The sequence below is a fragment of the Ambystoma mexicanum genome, chromosome 8 (assembly GCF_040938575.1).
Source record: "Ambystoma mexicanum isolate Mex_15411 chromosome 8, UKY_AmexF1_1, whole genome shotgun sequence".
NCBI classification, from domain to species: domain Eukaryota; kingdom Metazoa; phylum Chordata; class Amphibia; order Caudata; family Ambystomatidae; genus Ambystoma; species Ambystoma mexicanum.
This window is the reverse complement of record NC_090929.1, coordinates 724,259,636-724,278,244: the sequence shown is the minus strand read 5'-3', so window position 1 is coordinate 724,278,244 and position 18,609 is coordinate 724,259,636. Positions and strand designations below refer to the sequence as shown.

Sequence of the window (18,609 nt, the reverse complement as noted above, 5' to 3'; positions counted from 1 at the left end):
AAGAGAGGACCTAAGCCGCCACCCCACAGCCAACGGTGATTTCAAGGGCCTCCGGCACGACGCCGAGACCGGCGTCGATGCCCTCGAGTAGGATCCCGATCTTCTCGAGTTCTTCGAGACCCCTTCCAGTTTTTTCGACGCCGTTTTCGGCACCTTCGAAACCTGCTACATCGGCGTCGACGACATCGACGTTTTATCGTCCAATAACGAGTTTGGCTCCTTCTGCCTTAGAAATGGGTTTTACTCCATTTCAGAAGTCAGAATACCCTGGACTTTCTTCAATTTATGAAGAAGGGGAAGATTCTGACCAGGAAACATTCGGATTACAGAGAACCACACTGCCTACTGCAGAGGATTTAACCTCTGAGGAAAGAAGGCTGAAGGAACTACAGGAGTCACTACATGAGGCAAGTGGGCTGGACACTTCCCCAGAAGTGGAATTTGTTAAGCCAGACCCAGGGGAATATGCCGAAACACCATATAGAACCCTGATGGCAAGAATAATTGAGTTTATGGGTTGGTCTGCGCCTTCACCTGTTTTCCAACAGGATGACCTAACAGATATATTGGACAAAGGCCCACAGGAGGACCCGGTGGTCCCCTTCCATGCAGCCTTACAAAGAAAAATTGCATCTAATTGGGAAACTCCCGGAGTTATCCCTGCAGTCAATAAAAGATTGTCAACCAAGTATAGGGTAGCGGCTGCTGACCCTGAATACCTGTCAAAACACCCGACCCCAGAGAGCCTGGTGGTTCAAGCGGCAACTTCATCCAGCATTAGGACCGCTTACCCTACTGTCCCACAGGATAGGGATGACAAGAGGTACGACTCTATGGCAAAGAAAGTCTTCTCTGCCTGTAGTATGGCGTTGAAGTCCATCAATGCCACCTGTACGCTCGCCAGGTTCAGTCACACACTATGGGAGTGTGCTTCAGCAGCGGCTGACTGCATACCCGAAGGAGAGGAAAAGAAAGCCTTCCTTAAAATTATTAAAGATGGCAAAGATGCCATGTGCGAATCACTTCAAACTGGCATTGATTCCGCTGACAGTATCAGCAGGGTCATGGCGGCAAGTACAACAATCCGCAGGCATGCGTGGTTGCGAAAGTCGGGCTTTGCCCCTGATGTACAGGCCAGACTTTTGAATATGTCCTTTGACGGCTCTTCATTATTCGGAAAAAAGGCTGATGACAGTCTGGAAAAGTTGCAGACTTCTAAAGCAGCAGCAAAATCCTTAGGAGCTGCTATCCGCCAAACTCCTTTTCGCCCCTCAGGAACCTCTGGGAGAGGAAAGTCCTTTCGCTATTATTCCGCATTCGGGAAAGGCAGAGGACAGCCGGCTCAAAGAGGCCAAACGAGATCCACCCGAGGTGGACGGGTCAAAAGTACTAAGACCACAGCAGCAGCAGGTGCCTCTTTACCCTCAGCATCTGCATCAGCCGCCCCCAAACCACTCTGAGGCCTTCCCACACAATACACCTGTAGGGGGCAGGTTAACTCACCATCTGACGGAATGGCAGGCTATAACGTCAGATGCTTGGGCATTGGAGACAGTTGCCCAAGGTTACTGCCTACCCTTTCTACACATCCCTCAGTCATCCACTGGGGAACAGCTCTCTAAAAGTTCCAGATCCGCTCCTCTTGCAGGAAATTATAGACCTGCTAGAGAAAGGTGCCATAGAACCGGTACCTGTAGCGGACAGGAACAAGGGCTGGTACTCCCCCTACTTTCTCATACCAAAGAAAGACAGAGGACTGAGACCCATCCTGGATTTACGAGAATTGAACAAGTTCCTCAGGAAGGACAAGTTCAAGATGGTAACTCTCTCTCAGATCCTTCAGGCCCTCCAGCTCCAGGACTTGCTGGTATCTCTGGACCTTCAGGATACTTATTTCCATGTGCCAATCCATCTCAAACACAGGAAATACCTGAGGTTCGCAATTGGCGACTCTCATTATCAATTTCGAGTTCTGCCATTTGGGCTGACCTCCGCCTCGAGGGTCTTCACCAAGCTGATGTCGGTAGTGGCGGCGAGTCTAAGGAGGGAAGGGATCCACGTCTACCCCTACCTGCACGATTGGCTGATCAGGGCCGTATCTTCGGAACAGGCCCAGACCCAGACAGATTATGTCTGCCTCTTCCTTCACAGACTGGGCTTCTCCCTCAATTTAAAGAAGTCACAGATGATACCATCACAGAGAATCCAGTTCATTGGAGCGGTCCTGGACACTTCCCTGGGAAAGGCCTCGCCACCAGAGGTGAGGGCTCAAGATATTCTACAGATGGTCACCAAGTTTCAAAATGCCCAAAGTCTCCCAGCCTTCGACTTTTTGAGGTTGCTAGGCCTCATGGCATCCTGCATCTTCCTTGTGCCAGAGGCTCGCCTGAGAATGAGATCTCTTCAGTGGGCACTGAGAAGTCAGTGGTCACAATTCTCAGTGAGAATGACAGATCTCCTCCGGATTCCGGACAAAGTAGCCCATGACCTTCAATGGCGGGCCTATCCAGAGAACATCTTGAAAGGAGAACTGTTTTGGCAACCATGGCCGGAGATAACAGTAGTCACAGACGCCTCGCTCACGGGGTGGGGAGCCCATGCCAACGACTTGACCATCAGCGGTCGTTGGTCTCCATCGGAGTCCAGACTACACATCAACCTATTAGAGCTGAGAGCGATCAGACTAGTGCTGAAAGCTTTCCTGCCATCAGTACAGGGGAGAAATGTCCTGATAATGACAGACAACACGGTGGCCATGCACTACCTCAACAAAAGAGGAGGCGTAGGATCACTGCCACTGTGCAGAGAGGCAATGCAGCTCTGGTTTTGGGCAATTCGGGAAGGAATCTCTCTATCGGCAGTCCACCTAGCCGGAGAGAAGAACTTGACAGCGGACGCTCTGAGCAGGCAGAGCACAGTCTCCCACGAGTGGGAGCTAGCTCAGGAAGTCCTTCAAGAGATCTTCGCCCTTTGGGGAACCCCTCAGGTGGATCTGTTCGCCACAAGCACCAACAGGAAGTGCGATCTGTTCCGTTCAAGGGAATTTCCCCCGAGAGGAGCTCTAGGAGATGCGTTCGTAGTGGACTGGGAGTTTCCACTCCTTTACGCGTTCCCATCAGTCCCTGTTATTCCTCAAATTATCAGGAGGTTGAGAAGATTCCGGAAAACCATGATCCTAATTGCCCCGGATTGGGCCAGGAGAACGTGGTACCCGGACCTTCTAGATATGTCCATCTGTCCTCCAATCCGTCTTCCACTCAAAGAGAATCTTCTCTCGCAGAAGGGCGGTCAGGTTCTGCATCCAGACACCAGAACCCTCAACCTTCACGCTTGGTTTCTGAAAGGTTGAGGTACAAGGATTGGGATCTCCCTGATGACGTCATGGAGGTGTTGCTTTTGGCCAGAAGACCAGCAACAAAGTCTTTATACCGCTGCCATTGGAACAAGTTTTGCAGCTGGTGTAGGGAAGAGAATATCGACCCTTTTTCATGTGGTACACCAACGGTGTTATCGTTTCTACTCTACTTGGCAAACTCAGGCCTTCAAGTTGGCACTGTAAAAGGCTATCTCGCAGCGCTTTCTATCTTCAAGCGCACTGCGGAGGAACCATTGTATTTCAAAATTCCTCTAGTGGTACAATTTCTCAAGGGTCTAACTAATGTTTACCCTCCAAAACCATTCCAGGTTCCCTTATGGGACTTAAATTTAGTCTTAAACTTCTTAATAGGCACTCCATTCGAACCAATTCACTCTTGCGCGCTGAGATTTCTCACGCTTAAAACTGTCCTATTGGTAGCACTAACATCTGCTAGGAGGGTGAGTGAGCTACAAGCTCTCTCCTGTAAACCCCCACATACAATCTTCCACAAGGACAAAGTTGTCCTACAGGTAAAGCCTAATTTCCTCCCAAAGGTGGTTTCTGAATTTCATATTACTCATAAAATTACCTTGCATTCATTCTACCCTCCTCCCCATCCGGGGAAAGAGGAGGAAAGGCTACATAGGCTGGACCCTAGGCGAGCTCTCAGCTTTTACATCAGCAAAATGGCTAGGATCAGGCAAGCAGACCAACTGTTTGTAGGATACTCGGGTCACAAGCTGGGACTACCCAAAACAAAACAAACCATCTCCAGGTGGTTTATTTTGGCCATCCTCGAATGTTATAGACTAGCAGGGAAAGAGCCACCCCAAAATCTCAGGGCTCATTCAACCACGGGTATCGCAGCCTCTTCGGCTCTCCAGAGAGGGGTACCGGTCCGGGACATATGTGCGGCTGCCACATGGTCGTCCGCACATACATTCACAAAATTTTACAATCTAGATTCCTCCACTGCTCAAGAGACCAGATTTGGCAAGGCTGTATTACATTCGGTCCATCCCTAAAGGGATACATAACACTATCACTCCCACCTCCAATTACATGCCACTGCTATGGGAGTCTATCAAAGATAAGGAATACGTCGGAGGACACAATCCCTTCGAAGAACAAGTTACTTCTTACCTGGTAACGTTCTTTCGACGGGATGTTCCTCCGACGTATTCCTTATCGCCCCTCCCATCCATCCCAGCAGTGATAATTTTTCTTGTGGTTGCAGTTTACGCTCCTTCAAGGTCACTAACCAATTCAGGCATGACTTTTCTTATGCTACAAAACGGAACTGAGCAACGGATGCAGCGCATGGCTATTTATGGGCATGGTGACATTGGCGCCGATACGGTGGCCGTCGAGGGACATCGACTCGGCGGATGTCGACGCGCAGCGCCCTCTACAGAAAATATTTCTGAGGCCAGCAAGCTGGAAACGTATTATCAAAGATAAGGAATACGTAGGAGGAACATCCCGTCGAAAGAACGTTACCAGGTAAGAAGTAACTTGTTCTTCTCACCTACTAGTATATTTAATTTCATTGCATAACATATAGGAATTTGCAGTCAATTATATCACTATTTCACCATGCAATATTGTTGTTTCCACATAAAATTAACATGTTTCATCCTATGATACATGCACATTTCTATGAGATATATATGTTTCATTCTAACATATACACTTTTGATGTATTGTATCTGTATTGTTCAGCTTTGTGAGGTTATGGCAGAACTGGTGCAGCTGTGTTGCCATGTTTTGCATTTCCTACCATTGCATGGGTATGTTTCAGTTTCCCTTTGTTCTAGATCTAGCAGAAATGTACTCCTGGACAGAGACTGTGTTAGGTTTTTTGGTTGTTTGTATGTAATTATGGGAGCTTCTTTGTAAATGTCTCTCAGCTCATCATACCTAAAAAGTATTGGTTGGAGGCCCCTTAAAATCCTATTCGGTTGTGTTAATGGTTGAATTCCCTATCCATTTTTCTTGCTGTGTGACAATTTTTCAAGAGGAATTTGTAGAGTGTGGGAAGTTGGTTGTCCCTTGTCTTCCTTTTTGACCATATGCATTGGTACCAGATGGGCAGGCTGTAGATAATGGACTGTTTTGTGTGGCTTTCATGGAAACTTTTCCTGTTCAGATATTTCTTCCTGCCTGTGTGTTTCTTGTATACCGATGTTTTTACATTGCTGTTTCATCCAACAAAAATAGTTGTATCTGGGAAGTGTTTGCTCTTCTTGGAATAGTCCATGGTAAATTCAATTGTGGGAGCCATTTAGTGATTCATGAAACGGAGAGTTTTTGTCCAAAACAAGTTGTAATCAGTGCAGGTATGTTTGTGGTTTCAGGGTTTTCTATTGTAATAACTCTTGTTTGAGGCCTGTAATGAAAAGGTTAGATTTTAGGAAACATTGTTTTGAGTGAGTATGCATATCTTCAGATCAGTGATAGCTGTTGTTGGGGTGTATATTTTGTGTTCATTTCTTGCAGGAATGGATTGCATGCAGCAATTCTATTTGTATGTAGAATGTTGGAATAAATTGCAGAGACATGCAATGTGGCCAATAAATCTGGTGGTACATAGTTTGCCTTTTGAATCTTTCTGAGGAATTGCGTTCTGCCCTGTACAAAACATTCTGCATCCACCATAATATATCTGACTGTGCAGCATGTATTTACTGCAGAGATGATCGGGCGACACTGATTTCGGGATTTGTGGAACTTTGAGAGCAAACAGTCACAGGAGTTCGATGGGTTGGTATCAGATGATGGAGGTGCTCCCCTGAGCTTATTGGTATGGTTTTGATGATTTGCTGCAGAGTACTCCATGGTGGGGCCATGACTAAATTCCTGGTAATAATTTGTTTCAAGAAGTTGTCTGTACACTTCAATTTAATTTCTGCGTATCCATGACCACAACAGCATTACTATTGCTGGTTTCATTATATTTTCCTTGCTTATTTGGAAAGTTCTTAATGCACTTCTCACTTTAGGGGTTGATGGTCTGTTTAGTCACCTGTTTGTTGTGTATGTCAGATTTTACATGTTTACTGAGACAGTCGAGGTAGGTGTCAAGTTTTAAGCTACTACACTTGGCAGTGTCCGGTTTTGACTGACAGCTGATTAGCGGTGAGGTCTCCCATCGGGTCCTCAGTATTGGTCCCGTTTGATGTGAGGATTACTGTTGCAGGAAGCACCTTGACCCTTCTCTGTCCGTATTTGTTGCAATGGAAGCGGGATCTGGGCAGCTAAGAAACCCCCTGTAAAAAAATATTTGTCCCAAAGACTGAACTCCGATGTAAATTACTAATGTTTACATGAGAACATTAGCTAGTGACCTAAAACTGAACCACATTCAACTGGTGACTCTCACAAGTAAATAGTCTGGTGTTTGCTAATAGAAGCACGGCTGTGATTGCTAACATTCATCTATGGAAAGTGATATCCATTTTCTTGGCAAAAATATGTATAATTTCCTAAAAGATACTAGTCCATGGGATCTAGTCAGCGCAAATCTACAATTTTCTATTTGATTCTTTAATCAGATCGTAAATATTCATCGTAAATTAAGGGTTTCATGTAAATAACATGGAAATCCGACACTTTAAATTGGGGCATCAAAATTAGATATTGTATTGGAATGAGATACTTATCTGTTATACTTTTGTTTTAACCATTTGGGAATAAGCGGATGTTGATAAATTGTTTTTGCCTACTTGAGTGGGACCAAAGGATGGTCATGCTCCCTCATCGGAACCGACAGTTACGTAGACCACAGTTGCACCTGGAACCATTGGCTCTAATGAAAGGAATATCCGTCTTAACATTTTTTCAAAAAGGCACATTCTCATTCTCTCCCAACTTTGGTGGGTGCACTGGGGCTTGCCTTTGCTCCCAGCCTGAGCATTTGGAAACTGCTTTACAAATCAGAAGCCTTTTTCGTCAGGAACCATGCAGCTACCTAAACCGGACACAGGTCATGGAGTTATTCCAAACTATCATTCCGTTACTAATCATCCGCCCAGATGAAATAAAGATTGTGTATCAATGTGAAGATGTTCATTCTGTAACTTCGCTGGTATACTTCTTCCCAGATGGAATGGTTGATTATGTCATGCAATATTTTCCATTTTTCTTTCGTGCAGGATACAAATGTTTCCCGTTATTCTGTAAAAAGAGCTCCTGATTTGACCACCCAGGACGGTAGTCAAATGTTTCCTATAGACGGCCCCATCTATGACCATCTGTCCACTCTAGCTACTCAAGTGGTCCTACCTCCACCTGCTGCAAATAGAGGCTCTGATGTGGCCCTTGGGGGTTGAGGGGGAGACGTGCTTGTCCCATGCACTGATGCAGACCACTGGGAATGGCTAGCTGGGCTGATAAAAGAGCGGCATCTGCATTGTCCCTAATAGTCCTTTCCTTACTTTGTTGGAACACGAGGAGTCACTCTCACTTGTATGATCAGGATGGTCTGCTGGATCATATTGATGGCCTCCATATAGTCGCACTTCAAGAGGCTTGGATGGTGGAACCCTTTGTCTTGGACGGGTGGACCATCATTCAAACATTTGTTATTAAGGGGAATAAAGGCTGATCAAAGGGTGGTCTCTTAATGGGAGTAAAAAAGCTATGCTTGCTTACTGAGGTTCATTGCTCTTCTTTGAACATTTTAGTTGGCAAGATGACCTTCATAGATACTCTTGAGCAGAAAGATATATTCATTGTTACAATCCCCCTATACTTTAGCTCATTGGACAGTTCTAAGGATCTTGAAGAATGGTTTGAAACTGCTATTACTGCCCCTATTATTTTGTTTGGCGACTTAACTCTTGCATTCGGTGTCACTACAACCAAGAGGAAATGTTAAATGATCTACGTTGCTCCGGCCCGGTTGAGGGAACTGGGTTAAATTACACATGTACCTGTGGAATTGATTGGGCAACCTTGCTATATTCTAGAGGGTTTTTCATGATGAATGGAGCGCGACCTTCTGACTTCCCACTGCAGTTCACAAGGTCTACTGCCATTTAGCTCCAGTTTTATAGATTATGTATTTGAAGCAAATGATTCTTCTTTGATAGTAGACATGGCTATAATTCAACGTCACGATAGTGAATACTTGTCCATTGTGCTGAGCCTTAACATACAGCAATGCAACTTTGACGATAAAAACAAGGAAACTGTTTCATTTAACAATGCCATTGTAAAGATACCGGTGGGGGGGTGCCTGTACTTCGGCTCTTTATATGGTAGAGGAGAGGCACAGAGGACCCCAGCCAAGATTCTCTATAAGGTAGCAATGGACGAGCAATCAAGGCCTAGCTTCTCAGGAGGTGATGCAGGCTGGTTCTTAAGTACAGTGTAGTCCCCGAACCCCCACAAAGGAATGTCCACACACTGTATTACTGAAAACAGTCTTTATATAATTAATATTCAAAGGTATGTACACGATCACAATAACGCACTTTGTACTCGGAAATCAACAAAGATAAATATATACAATTCTAAAGTGGTACCACCAATGTTATCAAATCTCATTAAAGTGCATCAACTGTACGGTTAAAATGTCACACAGATCAATAACAAGGAAACCAGCAATAGAGATAGGAAGGAAAGCAAGATGGTTGAAACAATAGGCAGAATACTGGCCCCTGCCGATAGACACAGTTCTGTGTGGAGATCCCCCCACCTGGGCAACCTGTAAAATAAAGATATATAGCACAAGCCCAGTCCATATATTGTTCAATAGTCTTATTTCCTCCTATAATGTTTTACCCCCCAATGTACCTGGTGGAGTAGAGTTCTTCGAAGACATATCGAAGGATCCTTCTTGAGTGACTCACTTTAAAGCAGGAGCCACGGATCGTCGAGAGGCGTCGAAGATGGTGAACTTGTCGTCGACGGCGGCGATAAGAAGTTCAAGGGTGCCGAGACCACGGCGTCAATCCAGGCGGTGCTAGTCAGCCACGTCCTGCGAGGATGAGGTGTGCGGGGCACCTCGGCGATTGATTGTTCAAGACCGCAAAGAGTTTCCGAAGAACTGTGGCCCAGCCAGGGCGTTGAGTCGTCAAAGCCTTTGTGGCCTTCAGGTGGCGGGAAACCCACAGGTGGATTCTCCTCGGCGCGTTGGTCGTCCTCGACTTTCTCTGGTGGGACAAAGTGGTCGACGTTGCGGACAAGGGAATCCTTTGATTCAAATGTTCGTAGGCAAAGGAGCAGGCGGGTCCGGTCGTCGGCGGCACAGCGTCAAGTGGTCCCCACGGCTGGGCAACACAACTTCAACGGGCCTCCAGCGGTTACACAAACCTGCGAACCCTGGTCGACGGCAATGGACTTCGACGGCGGTGAAGTCCGGGTGCTTTGCTTCGTTCTCCTCGGTAGTCCCGTCTCGGGTCGGCAGCCTTTCGAGGGTCTGACTTCCAGGGAGCTTCGGCGAAGGTTAGCGGTGCTCGATGGTCCCTCGGAGCACGGGAAGAGGGCGCTTTACCAGGTCCTCTCTCGGATCAGTCCTTGACGAGTTCGGCAGCTTTCAGATCAGGTTGAAGCAAATGCAACAGCAAGTCGTCTTCTTCCAGCTGGGCGTCGAGGATCAGCAGTTCCAGTTACTCTTTAAAGTGTAGACACAGCTTCTGAACAATTTCCAGTGGTGAGAGGTCCCCAGATATACTATCCTGTCTCTCATCCACACTGGTGGGTCACATGCAGCAGCCAATCATACAGAAGGGCATTCATGCAGTCAGCCAGCCAATCAGGCACACAGTGCATTCAGGCCATCCTCCTCCCTCTCAGACACTCACAACAAGGAATGTGGATTGGGACAAGTACCCAGCCATTCAAAACTACACACTACATTCAGGCCAGTTTCGGGCAGGGCTGTCTCAGTCTTTGTCTCTCATACCAGAAACCAGACAGCCACAACAAGAAGTGCATATTGGTCAGACACTCCATTCACCCAGGTCCCACCCACAACATAGTCACTGGGAAGGCTCCAGCCAGTCTGGACTGGACTTCCCAACAACACCATATATGGAACTTCCACCCAACAGCCAGTCAGGGGGAAGGGACAGAGTCAGGGCTTCCCAGGACTTTGGGAAAACAAGGTAACCGGCAATAGAAAGCAAGAGGCCACAGGGGCCATCTTGTTTTCTATCAGGAATCAACTGATTCCAGTGGCAGGGCCTGGGTATCCCAAAATGGAGGATACTCAGAGTGCCTGTCAAATTCAGCATGGAGCTGCCACCAGCCCATACCCTGCTCTGCGGGCCACCCACAGGTGCCCAAAAACATACACTAGTGGCACAGGGTTGTACCCCCCACCCATGAGTGCCGCAAGGGTATCCCATGGGTCTGTTCACCAAACCAAAAGAGAGAGAGCTGCACCGCCAGGAGTCCCACATGAACTCCTGCGCGGAAAACACGACAGAACACACAATAAAAAGGCAGTAAAGGACAAGGATACGGAGGCCCTGTCCCTCCGATGCATTTCCAGCATCACAGCCATGCCTACCATAAAATGGTCCCCTACCAAACTTTAAGCTGCCTCAGCAATAGCACATATGGTATTTGACCAATTCTGTGTAGCTGACTCTTCCCATTTACAGAACATGGAATTGCAGTTAGGTCTTCAATCGTTGGCCAAATATGAGGATTGTGTTCTGGCTATTAACAATGCTATTTTCCCTAAGGCTGAGAGTAACAGAAGACAGGCTTCTAGATTGGGAAAAACCCACAATCATGGCTATGATAAACAGATCAGTGATTTAAAAAAAAAAATGCACAGAGAGTGACGCAGTTTGGCCCTTCACAAGACGGACCAAGATGAATATGTCTCTGGCCGCAGAATAATAAGGGCAAACTACACTAAGTGGCTTCAACAACATCGCCAGCATAGAGAATGTGAAAAATTGAAGAATCTGGTTGTTAGTGCTCAAAATAATGATTCTAAGAGATTTTGGCAGATAATCAATAAACACCATAAGTGTAGTTCTGCCATAATCAATGGTGTTGCTGAGCCTGCCTGGATCACCTACATCAATGACACGCTTGTGGGCACTAACCTGGAACAACCTGTAATTCCTCCCCAGTCCGGAGTGTGGCAATTTTGGGAAAGTAAACCTGAAGTTGCTAGACTAATTAGTGTTAGGAAAGATTTCCATTTTATGTGCAATTTTCCCTCCAGTTGTGAACCCCCCAACGTTTTTCTGTTGTCTGACCATCCTAGACTGACTTTTTCCAGTGGAGCCCAGCCTTCCGCTGTACGCTGCTGGGCTTTTGCTCTCTTTGTTATGGGGAAACTGACAAACCCTTAAAGACAGTCAGTACTGGGAGACTTTATTTCCCTTAGTCTTTCATTTTTTTGCTATTTCTTAGCAACATTTTATCAGTGCACAAAGTACCTTACAGTACACTGCTCTGGGGTCTTTCTTTCATTTTTAAGGCCCTGGAGACCATCAACAATTTTTCGGTAGATGTACAAATGTTCCTTGGACAGGGCTGGTGGCAGCTGTTACTTTTCATATATTTTTAACCCTTTGCCATGGTCCAGACCGCGTTTACCGCGGTTGGCCCAGGAGGGTGGCCTGTACCTAAAATGGCCATGCCACGAGGTTCTTTGTTCTGTCCTTTGGCCATCTTGTCACTTTGCCTTCCCCAGGTCGAGCAGACCTGGGAAAGTCCTTATTTGGTCAGGCAGACCCCCGTTAAAACCAAAGTTTTTGCGGCTTCTGCATGCCTTGCGTGTGTGTGTGCCTCCAGGATTTGGGCTGGACTGTCTAGTTCCAATACACATCCTGGGTGCCAGGATGTCGGGTGTGCTGGGAATGACTGGGACAACCGTGGTCCGTGATTGGTCCCCGTCTGGGATGGCTGTTTGTGAGCTGATCTATCATTGGGTCCTGCTCGTTTTGGCACGAGGACATTCTGGATAAGAGAAGGCATTTTACACCCATTCCAGGTCGATCTCTTGAGTTCACACCGGTTTAGGATAGGAGCCAAGTATTCTGAAACCAAGAAGCAGAGCCAAGGAACTCCTGGTGACCTGCTGGAAGGTTTGGCACCGTGAGCCCGCTGTCGTCCAGCCTCACCCTCCTGTTTCTGATCGAACTTAGGTCTGCAAAGGCGCTTCGACCCATTGGAATAGTGGGACTAACTATTCTCGGCACCTCCAATTTAACCTGTAAGCAAGCCTTCTCTGAAGTGTTCCTGGACAACCTAGTGAACTGACCAGCTTGCACGGGACCTTTTCCATAGAACCGCTGCCGTCTCGTGTTGACACTTGAGACTGTGGCGACTGTAAGCTCTGGGTATAAGGCATTCTCCCGCTAAGTTTCGTACACCTAGCATTCCTAGGTCTGTAATTAAGAGAGCACGCCTGAACCGGAGCACACGCGGTCACCGTGTCATCCTGCTATGGTAACAAGCTTTGTGGGTGCCTTGCTGCTGCACCCCCATGTGCCCTCAGACTCGCTGCAGTGGAATTGGCCTGATCCCTTCATCAGGAGCGGAGAAATCGCCACTGTCCCACCACGGAAACATCCCTGGAACGCGGCACTTGAAAGCCGCAGAGCCGCGCAACTGCAGGATTTGAATCTGCAACCGAAGTGCACTCGGCTGCCGAAGTTTGGGACGGAGTGCGCTGAGGCTCAGTGAGTACTTGCAACCCTTACCGGTGGCCCCTGTCGCATCCATCAATTTCTACGCACAAGTGTCCCCTGAGGGCCACTCTTCTTTATCGAGGTAGCCTGTTCTACCGATCTATTTCCAACTCTTGGATCCTGTTCTGCCCTCTTGGTGAGACTCACCTCAAATAGTGGGAACTTATTCTTCACTGCCTCACCCACCTTCCTGAGTCGCTACAGCCCCTGCAAGAGACCCCGTTTTGGCCCAACTTCACAATCATGTGCACCAGTACTTTTGAGCACAAGGCTCCACTCATCGGAGGGATTAGACTGCCTCTCAGTTATGGTTTGAAAAGTGAAGGACTGCCTAAACGATATTTGCACTGTATACCCCTTTCTTCACAGGTTATGTACCCTTACTGTACACTATTCCTTTAGGCCAATGGTGACTGTATAGATGTTTAGTAGTAGGGTTGTGTTGGTTTAGTTATAGCTGCTGTTATTTGCTTTGTGTTTGATTTAAAACGCCTTTAATAAATGTATTTGTATTTTTGATATATACACCTGACTGTGAGTAATTTGTAATGTCATTTACTGTGTGTCCTCATTGTGGGCTTTCGATCACCCACACCCCTCCTGAGACCTAGTCTTGACTGCCGCCAACGCTACCTTGATTGTTCTGGCTTGTCCAGAAGGTTACCCTTTTCCAAGAAACTAGGCTGGCCTTCTGAACCTCTGCCCACCAGATCAGAGTTCAGAAATCCATCTTAACAATTAGTAACAGTAAGTCATCATCGGCTGCGGGCCCTGGCGAGTTGTGCAACCTTCTGATAAAATCGGATATTGGGCTGTGGACCAATGTCCTACACCATCTCTTTTCTAGTATTGTTGCTACCCAATTGTTTCCACAATCATGGCATGACAGCGTCTTGGTCCCGGGCCTTAGGAAAGGTTCCCACACCTATCCTCGAAATGATCGCCTCCTGGCGATGTTAGATGTTCCTTCCTAAATATTTGCAAAGATTTTACTTGGGGAACTGACAAGCTGGTACGAGGCTGCAGCTGTTAATCCATGGAACCAAACTGGGTTCAGAAAGGGATGTTCCACTTCTGTTAATGTGTTAGCCCTTACAACTATAATTCAGCAGTCATATCAGCTTCGCAGATGCCCCATATATGTGGCATTAGTGGATTAAAGCGCTGTATCTGACACAGTAGATCGTGGAAGGCTATGGGGAAAGTTGTCCAGGTGGGGGATCCCATGTGGCCTGCTGAAAATGATCATGATGTTGTACAATGAGACAGGGGTAAAAGTGAGATTGCAGGGTAATGGCGGTACCTCACGTTGGATTGACACAAAACAGGGATTTATATAGGGCTGCACATTGGCAGCTCAGTTCATTAATCTGTATTTATCCGACATGGGGAGGGAACTGATTGATCCCAGATGTACTCTTCCTCAACTGGGTAACCAGGCTGTACAGTGCTTTGGCTATGCCAACGACATTGTTATTTTAGACCTCACACCGAATGGACTACAATTTGCCTTAGATAACCTGCTCTCCTTTTCTGAAGTAGACTCTTTAAAAGTGAACAGGACAAAAACTAAAATCATGGTGTTCAAGCACCCACATAAAAAAGCAGCTCGAGCTGCCTGGAGCTTTAAGGGGGACCCTATTGAAGTTGTAAACGAATACACCTACTTGGGGATTGTGTTTAATGCAAACCTTGTGAGTTTATCACACTAAAGTCTGCAGTGCACAAATCTCAGGAGCTATTTGTTCCTTTGCGTACAAGGGAGGGGGCTATTCTGTGAGATCCGTGGTTAAATTGTATTGCATGAAGATTACCCCCATTATTTGTAATGCTGCAGAGGTGTGGGCGCTTGGATCATTGGAGGCCATCTCTCGAATAGAATTGATTACCCTCAAGTGGATTTTACGACTAACACAAAACGTGGCATCTGAAATGCTTTTTTTCATTATTTTTTCTTTTTTTTAATAAGAATTTGGTCTAATGCCCTTAAGAAAACGTATTATGTTGTCTTGTTTAATTTTGTATTGGAAACTTGTCCATGCTGTGAGTAATACTCTCCTGGGCTTGCTGCATGAAGTGTTTTACACTAAACTTGCTTTTATGAAATCTTCCACACTGGGAACCCTTAAACAATTGTTTTATTTATGGCTTGGGTAACTTAGTGTGGATCCTCTTGTAATGAACATCAGTCAATATAAACAAGCCATGAGGGCACTAATAGAGGCTCAAATCCATGAACAGATAATAGTTGATCTGGACACGAAATCAACAGCCAAATGCTTTTTCTCATACATTCTGGGAAGACAATTGATTCCATCTTATATTCAGAATGTTATTGGAAACAATCTGGTATGGGTCTATTTGCGCCTTAAGTTCTCGGCAGTCAAAACGTTTGAGATTACTGGGTGTTGGATAAAAGTTGCAAGGAATCTTAGACTGCCTGTTCAGTGGCAAACTTGTCTTGGAATCTGTTAGTCATCTCCTTTTCGACTGCTGCGCAATGATGGCCCCCTGGCTAAAAGCGATCATAGCTTTGGGCCTAGGGATGGTAGTAAGCCCTAACGAGCTGGGGGCTATATTCATGTCTGGTAATCATGAGGGATCCACCATTTATTTTACCAGGTTATGGAAAGAAATCTATACGATAGTAGCTGTTATTGAGTTTTTAAGGTTGATACACTGATGCCAGAGATATATCCTTTTCTTTTATGATGTTATGTATGTGTTATATGTATTAAATGGTTATTTATTTATTTTGAATGTGATTTAGTTTAAACAATAAACTTTACACATATATACATACAATTTACATAAAATCCAATTATTTAGACAAAAGTTAATTTAACTATATAATAATAAAAAAAGTTTAATCTTTTTGTAAATCCAAATTTTGCAATTGCATTTTTTATGTGTGAATTTTATTGATAGCTGTGAACCAATTTTGTATTAGTTGTTACTTTGGTCAGCCATTATTAAAACAGATTCAACCCACCTGCAGAATTCCAAAAGTATTTTTTTTTTCTTCGGGAGATTGGTTTGAATATTTCTTTCGTTATTTCCAAGACGTTGTGAAAGCATTACTTCCTAACTAATTGTAGTGTCAAAGATGCTATAAGTCATGCTTTTGTTCTTGCCATGGTTGCATGATGATTGTTCCACAAGTTGTGAATGAACCTGATGGGAGCAAAAGCAGTTTGCTTAAGTCTATTGAATCGTTGAAAACCCCAGAAAAGAACAGTTGTCAAATGATAACTATTTAAAAAAATGTTTTTCCTTTTTTGCAATTTTTAAAAAGTACACTTAACTTCTTGTACAAAACAACCTTTGTACCTTACATACTTTTTCTTCCCCTTTTTGTTTTCCTCCCCTTTACATACCGTCTTCTACCCCCTCCCAGCCTTTTGACCACCCCCCTCCCTAGGCAACAATGGAATCAACTATTCAATAGTGTCGTGCAGTCAATATCTGAGATGTCGTTAACACAAACACCCTTCACATTATGGAAACTATATAAGTGTCAGCGTCGTAATCTTGAAGCTCTCGTTATGCCACTCATATTTACTCATATTTTGAGGTCTTTTCAGGTTATGTTCATCAAGGCTATCTGGTTCCCTCTCTACTACTCACTACATACTTTTGAAGGAATGAGGACCACTCACTTTCTCTTGATGGTTCTATGTCATGCAGAGCCCCTGTTATATTTTCCATCTCGTATATTTCCCTAGCTTTCAATGACCACTGTTTCTCTCCAGGTAAAAGGTCTCTCTTCCACCCCTTAGCAACATAGGCCCATGCTGTGAGAAGCAAGACGTGGATCATGTGTGGGAGTCGGGTCCATATTTCATCCTTTCTCTTAATCCTTTCTATGTATGCCAAACAGCAACAACAATGGGTCAAGTGACCTTTCAATCCCACCTGGGGGTTTAATTCATCCTAGCACCTCTTTTCAATAACTCTGAATCCTGGGACATTCCCACCACATATGCCAATATGTGACCTTCTTTCCAGATGGCCGCCAAAACCTCAGGTCTACCCCTGGGTAAATTTTCGAAAGGTGTACCGGGTCATGTTGTCATCTGTACAGTAGTTCCAGCCTGTGCAGCTTGTACTGACATGAGATAGATGTCTTGTGGGCATTTAGACAAAGGGTCCTCCATTTCCGATCGTCTAGTTCTAACTTCAGGTCCCGTTCCCACCTTCTTCTGTATACCGCCGTTCCCCTCCATTCCCAGGCAGCAACTATTTATATATGATACCTTTTTAGATGTGCTGTTGTCGCCTGTCTTCCTTAACATGGTCATAGGTGAGGCAGGTGCATGCTGGGAAATCATTGGGAAGGCATATGGTTTGTCCAAGAGCATCTTGGACAAACCATATCATCATATCATAGCATCATACCATAAGAGTGTTTTTATTTAGATATTTTGTATTCCAATCCTCATGCTTGCACTATACAAACTACCAGCGTGACTATGATAACTAACACTTCCTATTTTCCTCTTTTTGTGTGCTATCCTTAGACTGCGCCACCTCATGGAACATTGCATGAAGCTTCAGAGATTGACTCTGGTGATGATTCTGACACAGCAGAGCACAAGGTGGCCCCTGTAGATATTGATTTGAATCTAGTGACTAACCTTTTGGAATCCTACAGTTCCCAAGCTGGCTTGGCAGGACCTGCCTCAAATCTGCTCCACAGTATGGGGGTGCACCTGCCTGATAATACAGACCACGGGGGATCCAGCAGCGCAAGCATGAACTGAACTCCTGGAGACAAATAGCGTTGTGTAGAAACATATTTTTCTATTTGCATTATAATTAAACTTTCTTTTCTAAAAATGAAATCTTTGCAAAGATGCAGTTTTTATTGACACAATCTGCATCGATTGTTGTAAATATGCTGTAGAAATTGGCATGTTATGTATGCATTTGCTTAAAGTTCGAACTTTATGCGGACTGAATTTTGCTGGCTTATTTTGTCTCGTTGTGCAAGTTAATAGATAACAGCGTAGTTATAGCATTGCGTTTTTTACGTAAGCCACTGTCTTCATTGGTTTTTTAATCTAGAGAAAAGTCAACCTAATGGCCATTATTGTAAATTTCAACCAACATATGAAGGCAACAATGTTTTAAATATGTTCTTTCGTGTTCAAAAAGGTATTCCCCAATAGAGACCACCGTTTGATTCATGTATTACAAGAAAAAGAAAATCATGTTACGTTAATTTTTTTAATTGCATCGATGTTTGTACTACCAGAGGTCGTTTGTATCAAACTATATTTGGTCATTGGTTGTTGATGTTGCAGCCAAGCATTAAATAATATGAGAACCTTGAGGTTTCAGGGATAAATGGCTCTTCTCACACATTTATTTAATATTTTGTGAAAGTGAAGTTTGTTTGGATCTAACTAAATACATCATACACTCTTGTAATAAGCTACTGCGGCTATCTGCTGCCCCTCATCTCTGGTCCATATTGTTCGCACTGCATGAAAACTATCAAAGAAGCTGACCTGATCAAGCCTTGATCTATTCACATTCGTTCCCTTCCTTTTTTTATCTGGAATCAGGATTTCTTCCTCTACT

General features: G+C 45.0%; 1 protein-coding gene across 2 annotated transcripts in view; it reads left to right on the top strand.

Moving 5' to 3' along the window:
- ECD (ecdysoneless cell cycle regulator) overlaps positions 1-18,373 on the top strand; it is a 1,545,240-nt gene extending 1,526,867 nt beyond the window's left edge. For both annotated transcript variants that reach the window (XM_069610537.1, XM_069610538.1), the window contains exon 14: positions 17,544-18,373. In XM_069610537.1, the coding sequence (XP_069466638.1) occupies positions 17,544-17,786 (243 nt within the window). In that variant the 3' untranslated portion in view covers positions 17,787-18,373. The remainder of the gene's footprint in view (positions 1-17,543) is intronic.
- Positions 18,374-18,609: the final 236 nt, after the last annotated feature.